The following is a 12135-nucleotide window of genomic DNA, read 5'->3' as shown; positions in this document are numbered from 1 at the left end:
TGTGTCTCATTTGACAAAACCTCTAAGAATTAGTAATTTAGCGAGACACTTTTTTCCCTTCAATGTCAACATCAGCGCCACAGGAGCCGGCACATTTTCCTTGCTTTCTGGCTGCTTCAACAAGTGGCCACAACCGATTTCTTTCCATCCTGTCAGCGTGTCAAATCCTCCTTGAGCATCAGCTTTTTCTCTTTCAAGATCTCATTTTCACAAGAGACCTTCCAGATTTTTTTCCTGAAATTTCACATCGTGAATTTGATGGTGATTGGACGTTTTGTGTTGTCACCCTGTGCACCGTATCAACAAGAAAGCTAATCTTCTCCTTATCCTCTGGTACGAGCGCCGCAAAAAGCTTCATGATGTCGGTTCTGATGTTTTCCGCAGGTACCTTTCGTACAGCCTTAGATTCCAGCGCCTACTGTACCACTCGCATTGTCACTGTTCTGCTGTAGTTTGGAGACTCTGATAACTCTTTCACTTGCTTCTCATTCTTTTAAACTTGGATTTCCACCCCTTTCAGCTGTTCACACACTGCAGTAATAGCATCGGTGTTCCTGGATAGCTTTTGCTCAAGAGTGATTCGCGGTTTGTTAATTCCATCACCGCTTTAAGGATGTCTTCATTTGAAGTGCCTCCAGTAACTTTGTCTTTGGAACGTTGTCTTTTTGGGTCCGGACTCTTTGTTGGTGTTACAGGTCATGGTGTGAGCAAACCTTTGAAGTTCTGGATATCTTGTTCAATTAAAGAAGTCCCGTCCTTGTTTCTAGCTCCGCTTTTTGCCATGTTGATCAAAGCTAATTCAATGAAGTTCAATGCTAGCAGTTTTTTTTTCTCCTGGGAAATTACTTTAGACGTTGCTTTTTTTCTTTTCTTCATTCACAATGTCCTTGTTTTCCTTTCTCTTTGGTTTAACTGCCCTTTTTTTTTTTTATCGTGGTGCAACTTATAGTATCTGAGCTCTTCACTACCCAACCACACCGGTCGCCATCTTGATCCAACCTTCGTGTGTTTGATTGATTGGTTCAGGTGTGTCGAACCATGGAGTCAGTCACAGCTGCTGCTTGACTGAGTCACACCGTAAAACTGTGTGTGTTTTTTTCTTTTTTGACTATCTACTCAACAGTCTTCAGTAAGATACTCATCTACATCTCTTCTGTGAGTTATTATATATATTTCTACCCGAAGTTTGTCACACAGTGTCACGAGTGAGTGTATTAGCTCCATTTGTGTTCGTTAGCTCGTTAGCCAACACGTCTTAATGTTAGCATTCATTAGCAAAGTGAATGGACTTATAGCCAGAGTAAAGCTAACACGGCTTGCACCATAAGCGCTATAGTCCACTGTTTCTGACCTTGAGACCCTAAAGATTTCTTGGACAGTGATTAAAGCTAACTTACCAAGCCTATGCTCAGACTTAATGTACATTGGACTGTATGCTGCCCTAACCGCGCCATCTCGGGACACACTGCCCTATCTTCACCGGAAGATGAGAGACTGGGAAGAACTGCACAAGTTCATGAGACCACACACTTTTGGTCACCTGCTTGTCATCTTTTGTTCACTGAAGGACCAGAGGCTGGTAAACGCTGCAGCTTGGATCCAGAAAGCTTCAATAAGGTACCACACTTTGATTTTGTTGCTCTTTTAAGTTAAACAGCCATTAAGTTTTCTGCCTCACTGCTTGCAAGCATCACATCAGGCCTGCAAAGAGGCTTACTTTTAAAGGGTCAATACATCTACAAGGGACCACCAAATTTGCGGGACAAGTCTGGGGTTCTCTTCTAGCTGTCATGTTTGTGGTTGCCTGCTGACAGTGACATCTCTGTAGAGTGTTTGGTCTCAGACAGCCGCACTCTTCATCAAGTAAAGCTTTGTGTATTTTGCATTCTGTTTTTTTCCCCCTGAAAGTGGAGACTGTTGGATCAGCCAAACTGCACGGTTCTTCTAGATTTTCCAGACATTGCTCTTAAAAGTAACATTACAAAAAATTAACTGTAAAACTAGACATTAGTAAACTTTTTATATTGGCTCGCATTCATTTGTGCTTATTCTGTAAGAGAGATGCCACAGCAGCAATTGTGGCTTGTTAACTTCCAGTATGTTGCTGAATTAGTCTGTAAACTTGAGTTAAAGGTAACCTTGTATTTGAGGGAATTTGAATTTGAGATGGTGTTTGCAATTTAAAGGAATTAGTACTGCAGTTTCTTAAGGTGTTTGATGAAAAAAGTGAACTTTAAGGGAAAGCAAATTTTATTTCATGTATTTTACTTTAAATATTTACAGCTGTGGTAGGCAATATTTTTTGGCATCAATGAGCAGTAATTCAGTAACAACCTTCCAGCATATTTTAAATCAAGTGGTCTGAGACAGAACTAGACATCTGCACCTCCTGTTGGCTCTGTTTTCAGCATTTAGAGAATCTGGCCTGTGACAGTAGACCTAAACCAATCACAGGCTATCTTGGACTGAGTGTTCCTATTGGTTCACATTCCGTTGATGCATCATTAAGCAACTTCTAGTGACTTTTAGGACAGCCAATCGCTACTTTTCTTACTGAGGAGATTGGCTGTTCTACAAGCGTAGCTGCGTGTGCACATTCCTTCAGTGAGACCCTGACTGAATGGAGGAAACTCCCGCAGGAAAAGTCGCTATAAAACTGAATCATCAGAAAGATAGTATTAGAAAGAGTCCAGCTAATAAGCAACATGCACAGCTTTGGAGTTTGTCAGCTCACCTGGTTTCTTTTGACTTCACCTTCAGTTGAGTTCATTCATGTCGATTGCAGGGCTTTTGCCAAGGGCTGAGAAGAGCGGGTGGAGCTGAGACACAGAGCTGATAGACAGCTGCTCAGAGCCAGGGAGCTCTGCATGAGAGGGTCAGAGGCAGACTGGAGCTTTCTGGAGGCAGAAACTCTGGAGTCGCTGTAATGCCGACTTCACGTCTGAGCAGCGACCACGGACTGCGCTGTTCACAGTAAAATAATTATTCTCTCTGTTCATGTTGACTGCTGACCGCTGGAGGAATGTGTTTGTGAGACAACATACTGTTATGATTGTCAAATGAATCAAGTGTGGTGATATTTACAGTAATTTGAGATATGAAAGGAAAATGGAGGAGCTTAACTATGTTCTATTTGATTCATTATATCCCTCCAGGAAGTTGCAATGCTGCGATCACAACAGTTAACACAAATTCAACCAATCCCTGTGAATTCTGCATGAACTTGCAATGTTGTCCAATCTCTCTGTCATCAAAGTTGCCCATCCCTGGTCTAGATGTAACTGTCTGCACCACCATGCAGATGTGTTACAGCTGTCTCCCGAGCTTAACCGCGACCAGATTTGAAACTTTTATTTCGGCAAGTACAGGTAAGCTTGATGCCCAATAAAAAGGCTCTGAGTAATATAGTTTACCGAGATGCTGCTGCTTGCTCTCTTTCCTGGTTTGAGATGTGGGTTAAAAATGTTGTGGTTGTTATGAATACAAATGTTGCTGTTTTAAACTTTTGTTCTGTGTTTTTGTTATTTGTTTTTTTCTAAAGCTTGCACGTTACAAATGTTGATAATGTTTACATTCAGAAAAAAATCTAACGTTCAGCCAAAAATATTTTGGCTTTGCCGGTTGTCTGTTTCTGGTTAACTAGAAGTGGCAGAATTCCTGAACTACTACTTTTGACCTTTGACTCCCAAACTCCATTATCTCCCATGATAAATAGCAGACTAAGGGATTAATGCTTTTTAGTTGATCTTTTTAATAGTGGCATAACATGGAAATGTAAGAATTTCTTATTATAATAATAATTTAATAATGGCAAAAAACAATCACAATTACAAAAATAACACAAAGAAAGTTGGAAATATTGCTATTTATAATAAGTAAGTAAGTAGGTAACTTTGTTTCAGAGCTTTAACACAAAAATTCAGCGAATTATAAGTTCTAAGACAAAAAGTGTTACAACCGTCCTTAGTCTTTCCTACTTTAATTAATTATTGGTATTTTAATGTCGGAAAATTGGAAATCGAGACAATTTGTGAAGTTTTACTGACAGAGACAATGGATAGTTGCTGAGCAACCAAGATGCATCTCCAACCATGCAAGAAGTAACAATACAACAGTGGCAATTTTTGCCTATGGCTGAAATAAGTAAAATGACCACATTTTCTATGCCTTTTGTGTAATTTACGTAAAAAAAAATTTAAATAAAAATACATACACTTTTAGGAAAAGTCCAGCAGCATTGCAGTTTTTAATTCAACAAAGTTATTGCACATATAAATCTAAAACCAGTCAAAATGACTGCCTTGGCTGTTCTAGTGTTAAAAATGAAGTTAAGACTGATTGTAAAGAACAATCTATAGAATCTACATAATAAACCTGATGAAACTATTTTCACTCAGTTTGCTTGGGTAGATTTCATCCCACGTTTTGAGTAAAGAGTACCAATATTCAACAACTATGAAACACAAAAAAATCAAGTAAAGTCTACCTAACATTTCTTAAGACATCACACGACTCATTACTCATCAAAAGGGAGTAATGTTAACTCTTGATTGTTGGTAGGTAATTGTTGATCTACTCTAAAATTATTAATAATCGCTACTCATTCAGGGGAGACTAGATTTACTTGAAAACTTACTTTCAAACAAAGGAGACCGTAGTGATCATATCAACTTTTTTAATCAACCAAATAATCAAAAAATAAGGAAAGGAGGTACAAAAGAACCCTCATCACTCTGCATATTATTATTGTGGTTGTTGTTGTTATGATGATGATAATTATTATTGTTTACACTGTTTTTCACAATCTGTCAAAAAACACCAACTTCTGCATTTGCTGTTCACCAGCTTTGCTTGTTCATAGAAAAAAGAAGCAAAGAAACACTTTTGATAGCTTTAATTAAAAATCACCACAAAAATACAGCACTATCTAACTAACAACACTATTTCAAAATACAACTATTTACAGTAAAAACACAAAAATATGTCAAAAATATATTAAAAAACACTTACAAAACTATTTACAGAACAACTACTACTACAATTATTAACTATTTACAGTATATTACACATCATTATTTATCAGACCTCTTCCTCATTTCCTGCAAACACTCATCTTTGGAGAGAGATTCTGACTGTGGGCAATAGACCCTTCCACGGTACTGGCTGTGGCCAGTGTCAGCTGTACGGAACTGGCCACACTTTTTACATGTATTTGCCTCCACAGATCGCCTGTAAGGCCTCTTTAGAGAAGCTGGGGTGGCTGCAGCTTGACCTGTGGTGGTAGGTGGACTGGGTTGTGGGGTGGTGGCCTGAACTAGAGGGACAGGAAGGACCACTGGTACAAATCTTACACTTTGACCTGCTGGTGTAAGGACGGGGACTGGTGCTCGCAGTATGAAAGACACGCCCTTTGGTATGATGGGACGTGGAAGCTGACTTGAGGCTGTCTTCCTCTGTTGCGCCTGGCTGGCTGTACTCTCGTACTCTCTGGCAGCTGGTACTGATGCTCCTGTTGTGCCGGTGTTGGTTGAGCAGGGAGCACTCTTGCTTCCTGAAGGGGCTCTGCAGACTCAGGGAGGTCTGTTGGCACTGAGGAGCCCTGGAGCAGCACAGAGAGCTCCTGATTCTTCTGCCTGTTGTTGTGCCACTGGATGAGGGTGTTCTGGTTTACCTCAACCAGCTGAATCTCTGTACCCTGCATCACCAGAGAGTTACAGACAACAAGCTGCCTGATCTTCCGGTAATCCCTCAAAATTAGGGACCACCTTGAATCTGCCCCTTTCCCTTTCCTGACTGGGTTTGGGTGAATGAAGCACAGTCTAATGAAAATGCACTCCACCAACTGGCAGCAGTCAGGCCATTGTGCAGGCGCACTACTTGCACCTAGCACACAGCGGGTGGTGCTCTCTACACGAGGCGTTTGTTTGGGCTTCTTGTGGATTCGGAATCGTCCACTCAAAAGTCTTTTCTGGTGACGAGCCGCATAAACCACCCGTTGCTTGTCATAGTCATCCAGGCTCTGCCACAGGCTAATAATTGTGCTGGCCTGCTGATTGCTGAGGAAGAGAGAAGTCTGGTCCCAAAGCCCCACCAAGTACTCAGCCAGGTTGTCCACATGCTGGGACCCAGGTATATTTTGGTGGTTGACAGCCTGTACAAATGATGAAGTGGTTTAGAAAATAGCAACAAAAAACCTTCACTGATATATTAAATTGACCACACTAACACTTACCGAATCTTCCTCTTCCATCTGTGTATCCACTCCAGCCTCAGAGGATGAACCAGAGGATGGACTGGATGCACCAGAGGCCACTGCAGAACTGCTGGGAGCAAGACTGGATGTGCTGGCAGCTGAGGTTGAAGTGTGGGGACCCAGAGTGGATGAGCTGGGGGCTGCACAATATGTGGAAAAAAAACACTGTGATTATTTTGACAGATCCCGTGATTGTGATATGATTCACAAATCACAAACTTTGATTTTTGCCAAAAAAGCCCTGAAAACTAATAAACTTTTTTTTTTAACATCTGTTTGTAGAACAGGGCATCTCTGCAGCACTACAGTATTTCATTATAATGATGCTTTTGTCCTTTTTCAATAAAATGCAGCATCTACAGTTTAGATATTGTAATACTGCATTAGATAAGATTTCAATGACTTGTTCAGCCATACCGGGAGCAATGGTAGTTGTGCTGGTTGTCACTGCAGATGTGCCAGGAACCAGGGTGAATCTGCTGGGAACCATGGTTGACGTGGAGGTAGCCATGGTGGCAATGCTGGAGAGGGTTGAGGAGACTGGAGCCTGAAGACCTTCCAGGTCCAGCATTGTGGGGTCGTCCGTGATATCGGAGAAGCCCTCATCTTCCTCCATGTCATCCTCCACGTCATGTTCCTCAATTAATTGAGCGGTCTGCTCTGAATCAGGGTGCATATCCTGCAGTGCCTGGCCAGTCTGCCGGAACAGATACTGCACCCCTATGAGCTCTCCTGAAACAAAAGAGGTCAAGTGGATAACTTACAAAAGTAAATAAAAGATTCAAAAACCAAGCTGAATAACTGATGTGTTTATAAATGCTTATCTGTATAACGTGAGGGTGGACAGAACTCTGGTACCACCTTCCTCCCGAACATCTTCTCATAGTTGCTGTTCACACAGTGAAGCAGGTCACCTGAGTAGCGGCGCAAGGAAGATGGTCCAGTAGACAGGGCAGCACGACCACGGTCCTGGTTCCATCTGTGCAGGCCCTCCAGCAGATAAATCTGAAAATTCAGGCTGTTGGCACTGCTCCCTAGAAGTACATTATCAAATATTACATTACAAAATATAGAGCTGCAATGATTAACCAATTATCAGTGAATTATTAATCACCAACTATTTTGATAATCAATCAATCGGTTTGAGTATTTTTCTAAGTAAGAAAGTCAAAATTGTCTGACTCCAGCTTCTTAAATGTTAATATTTTTTTGTTTCTTTACTCCTCTCTGACTTTAAACTAAATATCTTCACAATTTTCTAAACATTTTATAGGAAAAACAACTGTTAATCAATTAATCAGGAAAATAATTGACCGATTGATCGACTATGAAAATAATTGTAAGCTGCAGCCATGATAAAATATTCTTAAACCTTTCAACACATGAACCGACATGACTGGCAGATACAAACCTGGTATGAAGCAGTTCAGATGTAGATGAAAAGACTCTAAGGATGTAGAGCCTCTGGCACATCTGTAGGTGGGTAACCGCACTCCTCCTTTTGTGAGCTCCCCTGTTTTGGCGTACAGAGCAACACCTGGCAGGTCCTGGATGCACTTAATGTGTTTTTTCTGGACACGCCAGATGTGCTCCTCCCTGTCAAACAGGGGAACTCCAAGGGAGTCATTGCCACTGGGCCCCATGAGTCCCCGCAGAAGCTCCTCCAGCAGCTCAGCGGTGGTCTCCTCACCGCAGGTCCTCCTCCGGCAATGGAGAGCCAGTTCCTCCCTGGACAGATGTCTGTTGATGTCACCATCAGTAGGGGAAGACGGGCCCTGGGATTGAAGCTGCTGTTTTTTTGCTTCGCGCAACAGAGCTAAATCAGCTGCATCCCACTCAAATACGCACGCTGACAGGTGTGACATAAAAGGTGGGTACAGTTGATGAGCATCTGTTGAGCATCCCAGAGCAATTCGGCGCATAAAGTGCCAGATATCCAGCCTTACTGTAAGGTCTGGCCACCCACTGAATCTGGTCTTCAGCTTGGTCTCCCCTGCTTCTGCACAGCAGCCACAGTCCACATACAGGGCCACAGGGTGCTCCACACCAGCCTGCTGGTATCTCTTCACCAGGTCTGCTGCCATCATGTCCAGACCAGCTCCCTCCTGAGCAGTCAGCACACTGATGAGTATCTGACCATGCTCATTTCCCACAGAGGTGAGCCAGAGTGCTGTCCCCATGGCTGTACCAGCAAGCTTTTTGGTGATCTAAAAAGAGCATACAATTAGTAAGATCTCTGCAAACATGCTTCAGAAATACTGAATATAGGAATAATTAATAATTGTCTAATATCAGCAGCCCATTTTAAAGAACAAAGATTGGTTAACCTTTTTGGTGGAGACAATTTTTAGAATGGTGCCATAAGTGGATGTTATTCTGGCCTTGATTTCCTCCAGCCTTGTCAAAATGTCCTGGCTGTAAACGGAGAGGAGCCACTTACAGCTCGGCACCACAGCAGGCTCTGGAGGCTCTGGGATGGTCATGGACACCAGTCCGGGACGCTGGAGGAAGTCCATACACTCTGTCGTGTACCGTGCTACACGATGCAGCCACACGTGGGAGCATCTACATTTGGTGCAGGTTAGAGTCTCTGTCACCATATTGTAGATCCTGTCCACATCCAGGACCCGCCGTGCCCTCTTGTGCACCCCGGCTCCTGTAAGCTAGTGCCGTCCACAGACAGGGTTGGGACAAACCACCTTCACATTCCACAATTTGTAAGGCATCCAGACAAGAAGTGGGTGGGCAAAAAAGTGGTCTGGAGCAGGAGCCTGGTGGTACAAATGGCTTGGCTGTGGTGGAAAGTACCAGAGCTTTAAATTGTCCTGAAGCACCAGTTTTCCTTTGGGCCCTGACTTCAGCACGGTCTTCATAATCCAGTCCTCAGGTGGCAAGCCCTCTGACCACAAACGGGGAAGCTGAGGTGTCAAAGCTTCAGGTGTCTCTGTCCTGGACTCAGCAGCCTTTGCAATAATAAAACAATACACAAACATACTCAATACAGATAAAAAAAAAAAAAACACTGCTGCTGATCTACACAGTATAAAATTTAATATTAAATTACTTACTGACACAGTGGCACAGGCTACCATGGGGCCAACGACAGGTGCTGAAGCTGGAACATCTGTCTGTGGAGCTGGAGCCTGTTATAGTTTGATAAGGTATATACTCACATTGGTTAAAAAAAATCATAGCATTTCAAACACAATCAAATCTAAACAAATACTTCATGCTCCACATGAAACAATATTAGCATGCTTTCAAGTGTAATTTCTGATTTGAATTGTTTGTAATGCTCTTAATAATTTTAGGGAAAATTATATCTAAAAATACAAATACTTTAGCTGTATTTGAAAAATTTGAAAAAAGTTACATGATTACTCACTGAGACAGCAGTGCTGGCTGGAGAACTGGTACATCCATCAGTGGGGTCGGTGACTTGGCTCTGTAAAGTATTCAGTCCAAGTTATTTGTATTAATCACACAATTTAAACAGTTGCTATTTGATCTCCATTTACCTGGGACACTCTTGTGGCTCTGCTGAGATTTGGCTTCGCAGCAGCAACATGAGCACCACCAAATCTTGGTTTTATAAACTGAAAGGTAATAAAGCCATGTCATGAGAGGATTATATTGTAAAACTACCATTCAGTGAACAAACTATCACTAATTACTAATTAAAACTAATATTCTTTGTCACTTTATGAGTGTCAAATACCATTGACAAATTACTTATAGCGAAACTTATAGTGTGTGGTGGAAAATATCATGAATTTGAAAGGTTGTTGTTTACCTTCTTAGGGAATTCTTTTTTTTACATAGACTGAATTATATGGCGTTTCACATAACCAGGGATGTACAGTAAACTCGTCTATCCACCTCTTTGAAATAAGAGGTTACTCGTTTATTTTCAGATCATCCGTATCAATCAATGAGGAGAAACAAGGAAGGTAAATTGCAGTTTACTCATCTCACTATTTACCACTAAACCCTTGCATAAATCGAGTGTAATACTGACGTTTTTATTATATTAGACCTACATTTTTGTGTTCTCTGGAGGGTTAGAAAGGCCTAACCGTACTCCACTGCTGAGTTCAAACTAGTATTAAAGCCACCCAACTGTAATACAGCAACAGGGAGGCTAACTACCGTTAATAACACATACACGCAACGACCGTAGGCGACCCAATTAACCCTCCTATTATGTTCATTTGTCAGGAACAGCAATGGTGTTCCTGGGTCAAATTGACCCGGTGCATGTTTAATTATCCAAAAGATGTCCAAAACCAAAAAAATCCTAACAAGCATTGTTAATATTCCATTACTACTTACATTACTAACTATTCTATCAACATTTAGTGCAATGGTGTTCCTTACCTCTAACAGGTAATGGTTCAATTAGGATAATTCACTCGTTTTTCATAAAACAAAATACATGTTCAAACTTTTTTTTAATGTTTCACCACTTTATTACTTTTGAAAGACCAACATATAAAACGTAACATTGAAACATAACTTTTAAATTTTGTTTTACATACATGCACTGTTTGTGAACCACTAATGAACAAAATAACAAGCAATCGCAATATGAACAAGGTGTGTGTGTGTGTGTCTGTCTGTCTGTCTGTACATTTACACAGGACCATGATTACTCTACTATGCTGAAGCAAGACACACACAACGCACTCTCATACACTTATACACACACACACACACACACACACACACACACACACACACACACACACACTTACTTACTTACCTCACGCACTGGTGTACTTGGTGCTGTCCTCTCCTGGATCTCCCTCACCGTGGCTGCAGCAGCTGGGGTCTTTGGCAGGTGCTGCCTCCGTTGGATGTGCGGTGTCACAAGCGCCTTCCCCAGCTCCTCGAGAAAGATGCGCCTCTTGTATAGCTTTGACACATTCCAGTCAGGAAAGATCTCAGTCCAAATGACAAATGCATTGTAGGCCGATACATCGATCATGTTATAAAAGATGACCAGTGGCCAGCGCGCAGTCATTCGTTTGGTGCTGTAGGACCCTGTTACTTTGTCCAAGTTGTCTACCCCCCCTTTGGTAGCATTGTAATCCAGGATCATGCTTGGTTTCTGGTCCTCTCTTGTGCTGATTTCAGCATTTTTGTGCAGAGTGCTCATGAGCACAACATTTTTTCCCTTTTTGGGGCAGTAAGACACTAGGGCTGTGGTGTCTGTGAAGGCAAACATGGAAGATTGAGGGGCCCTGTTCTTGATTACCAGTAGCTCAGCAGGGAGTTCAGCCCTGTTCTTTCGGACAGTTCCGACCATTGTGAGCTTTCTCTTTAGAAGCTCCTGACCCAAGTTGTAGTTTGTGAAAAAATTGTCACAGGTTATGTTGTGCCCCCTGAGACCCTGTGCCATGTCGAGCACAACCCTTGTGCCCTGATTCTTCTCTGGGGCAACTCCTTCCAGCTTTCCAGTGTAAACCTGCATGTTCAATGCATAGCTGGTGTTTGCATCACATGCTGCCCAGATTTTTATCCCATATTTAGCTGGTTTGGAAGGCATATATTGCCTAAATGGGCAGCGACCTCTGAATGGCACCAGCCTTTCATCCACTGTGATATTAGGGCCTGGGTTATAGAGTAGTGGAAGTTGCTCTACCCACTTGTCCCACACTGTCCTAATAGCTGCCAGCTTGTCTCTCTCCTGTCTACCAGCCCTTGTCTCTCGATTATCAAAGCGGATTACTCTGGAGAAAATGTGAAAAGTCTCCAGAGACATTGTGGCTCGAAATATCGGCCTCCCTGTCTCTGCATCCCACAGACTGGCTGTTGATTCATCCTTCGATTTATAGACCCCAGCCAGGATGAGGAGCCCCAAATACGCATCTAAATGTGTT

General features: G+C 42.2%; 1 protein-coding gene and 1 long non-coding RNA gene across 2 annotated transcripts; both read right to left on the bottom strand.

Moving 5' to 3' along the window:
* Positions 1–7063: 7063 nt before the first annotated feature.
* LOC146318443 (uncharacterized) lies at positions 7064–8287 on the bottom strand. The gene is made up of 2 exons (XM_084732566.1): positions 7665–8287; positions 7064–7287 (listed from the first exon to the last, which is right to left on the bottom strand). Exons 1-2 carry the CDS (start codon positions 8173–8175, stop codon positions 7064–7066), a joined length of 735 nt encoding a protein of 244 aa, XP_084588692.1. The 5' UTR covers positions 8176–8287.
* A 523-nt stretch (positions 8288–8810) lies between these two features.
* On the bottom strand, positions 8811–9701 carry LOC146318442 (uncharacterized). The gene is made up of 3 exons (XR_014771621.1): positions 9639–9701; positions 9322–9396; positions 8811–9216 (listed from the first exon to the last, which is right to left on the bottom strand). It is a non-coding gene; the product is annotated as an uncharacterized LOC146318442 (long non-coding RNA).
* Between the last annotated feature and the right edge of the window lie 2434 nt (positions 9702–12135).

Source organism: Lutjanus erythropterus, chromosome 12 (genome assembly GCF_056507025.1).
Source record: "Lutjanus erythropterus isolate fLutEry1 chromosome 12, fLutEry1.hap2, whole genome shotgun sequence".
NCBI classification, from domain to species: Eukaryota; Metazoa; Chordata; class Actinopteri; order Lutjaniformes; family Lutjanidae; genus Lutjanus; species Lutjanus erythropterus.
This window is presented reverse-complemented; position numbering and strand designations above follow the sequence as displayed.

What these genes read in the sequence shown, in the direction of transcription:
- LOC146318443 (XM_084732566.1), bottom strand. Translation starts at nt 8,175, where the DNA reads ATGCGCCGAATTGCTCTGGGATGCTCAACAGATGCTCATCAACTGTAC. An exon ending in TCTGAACTGCTTCATACCAG is followed by an intron (nt 7,288 to 7,664) that starts GTTTGTATCTGC and finishes ATGTACTTCTAG; the next exon opens with GGAGCAGTGCCAACAGCCTG.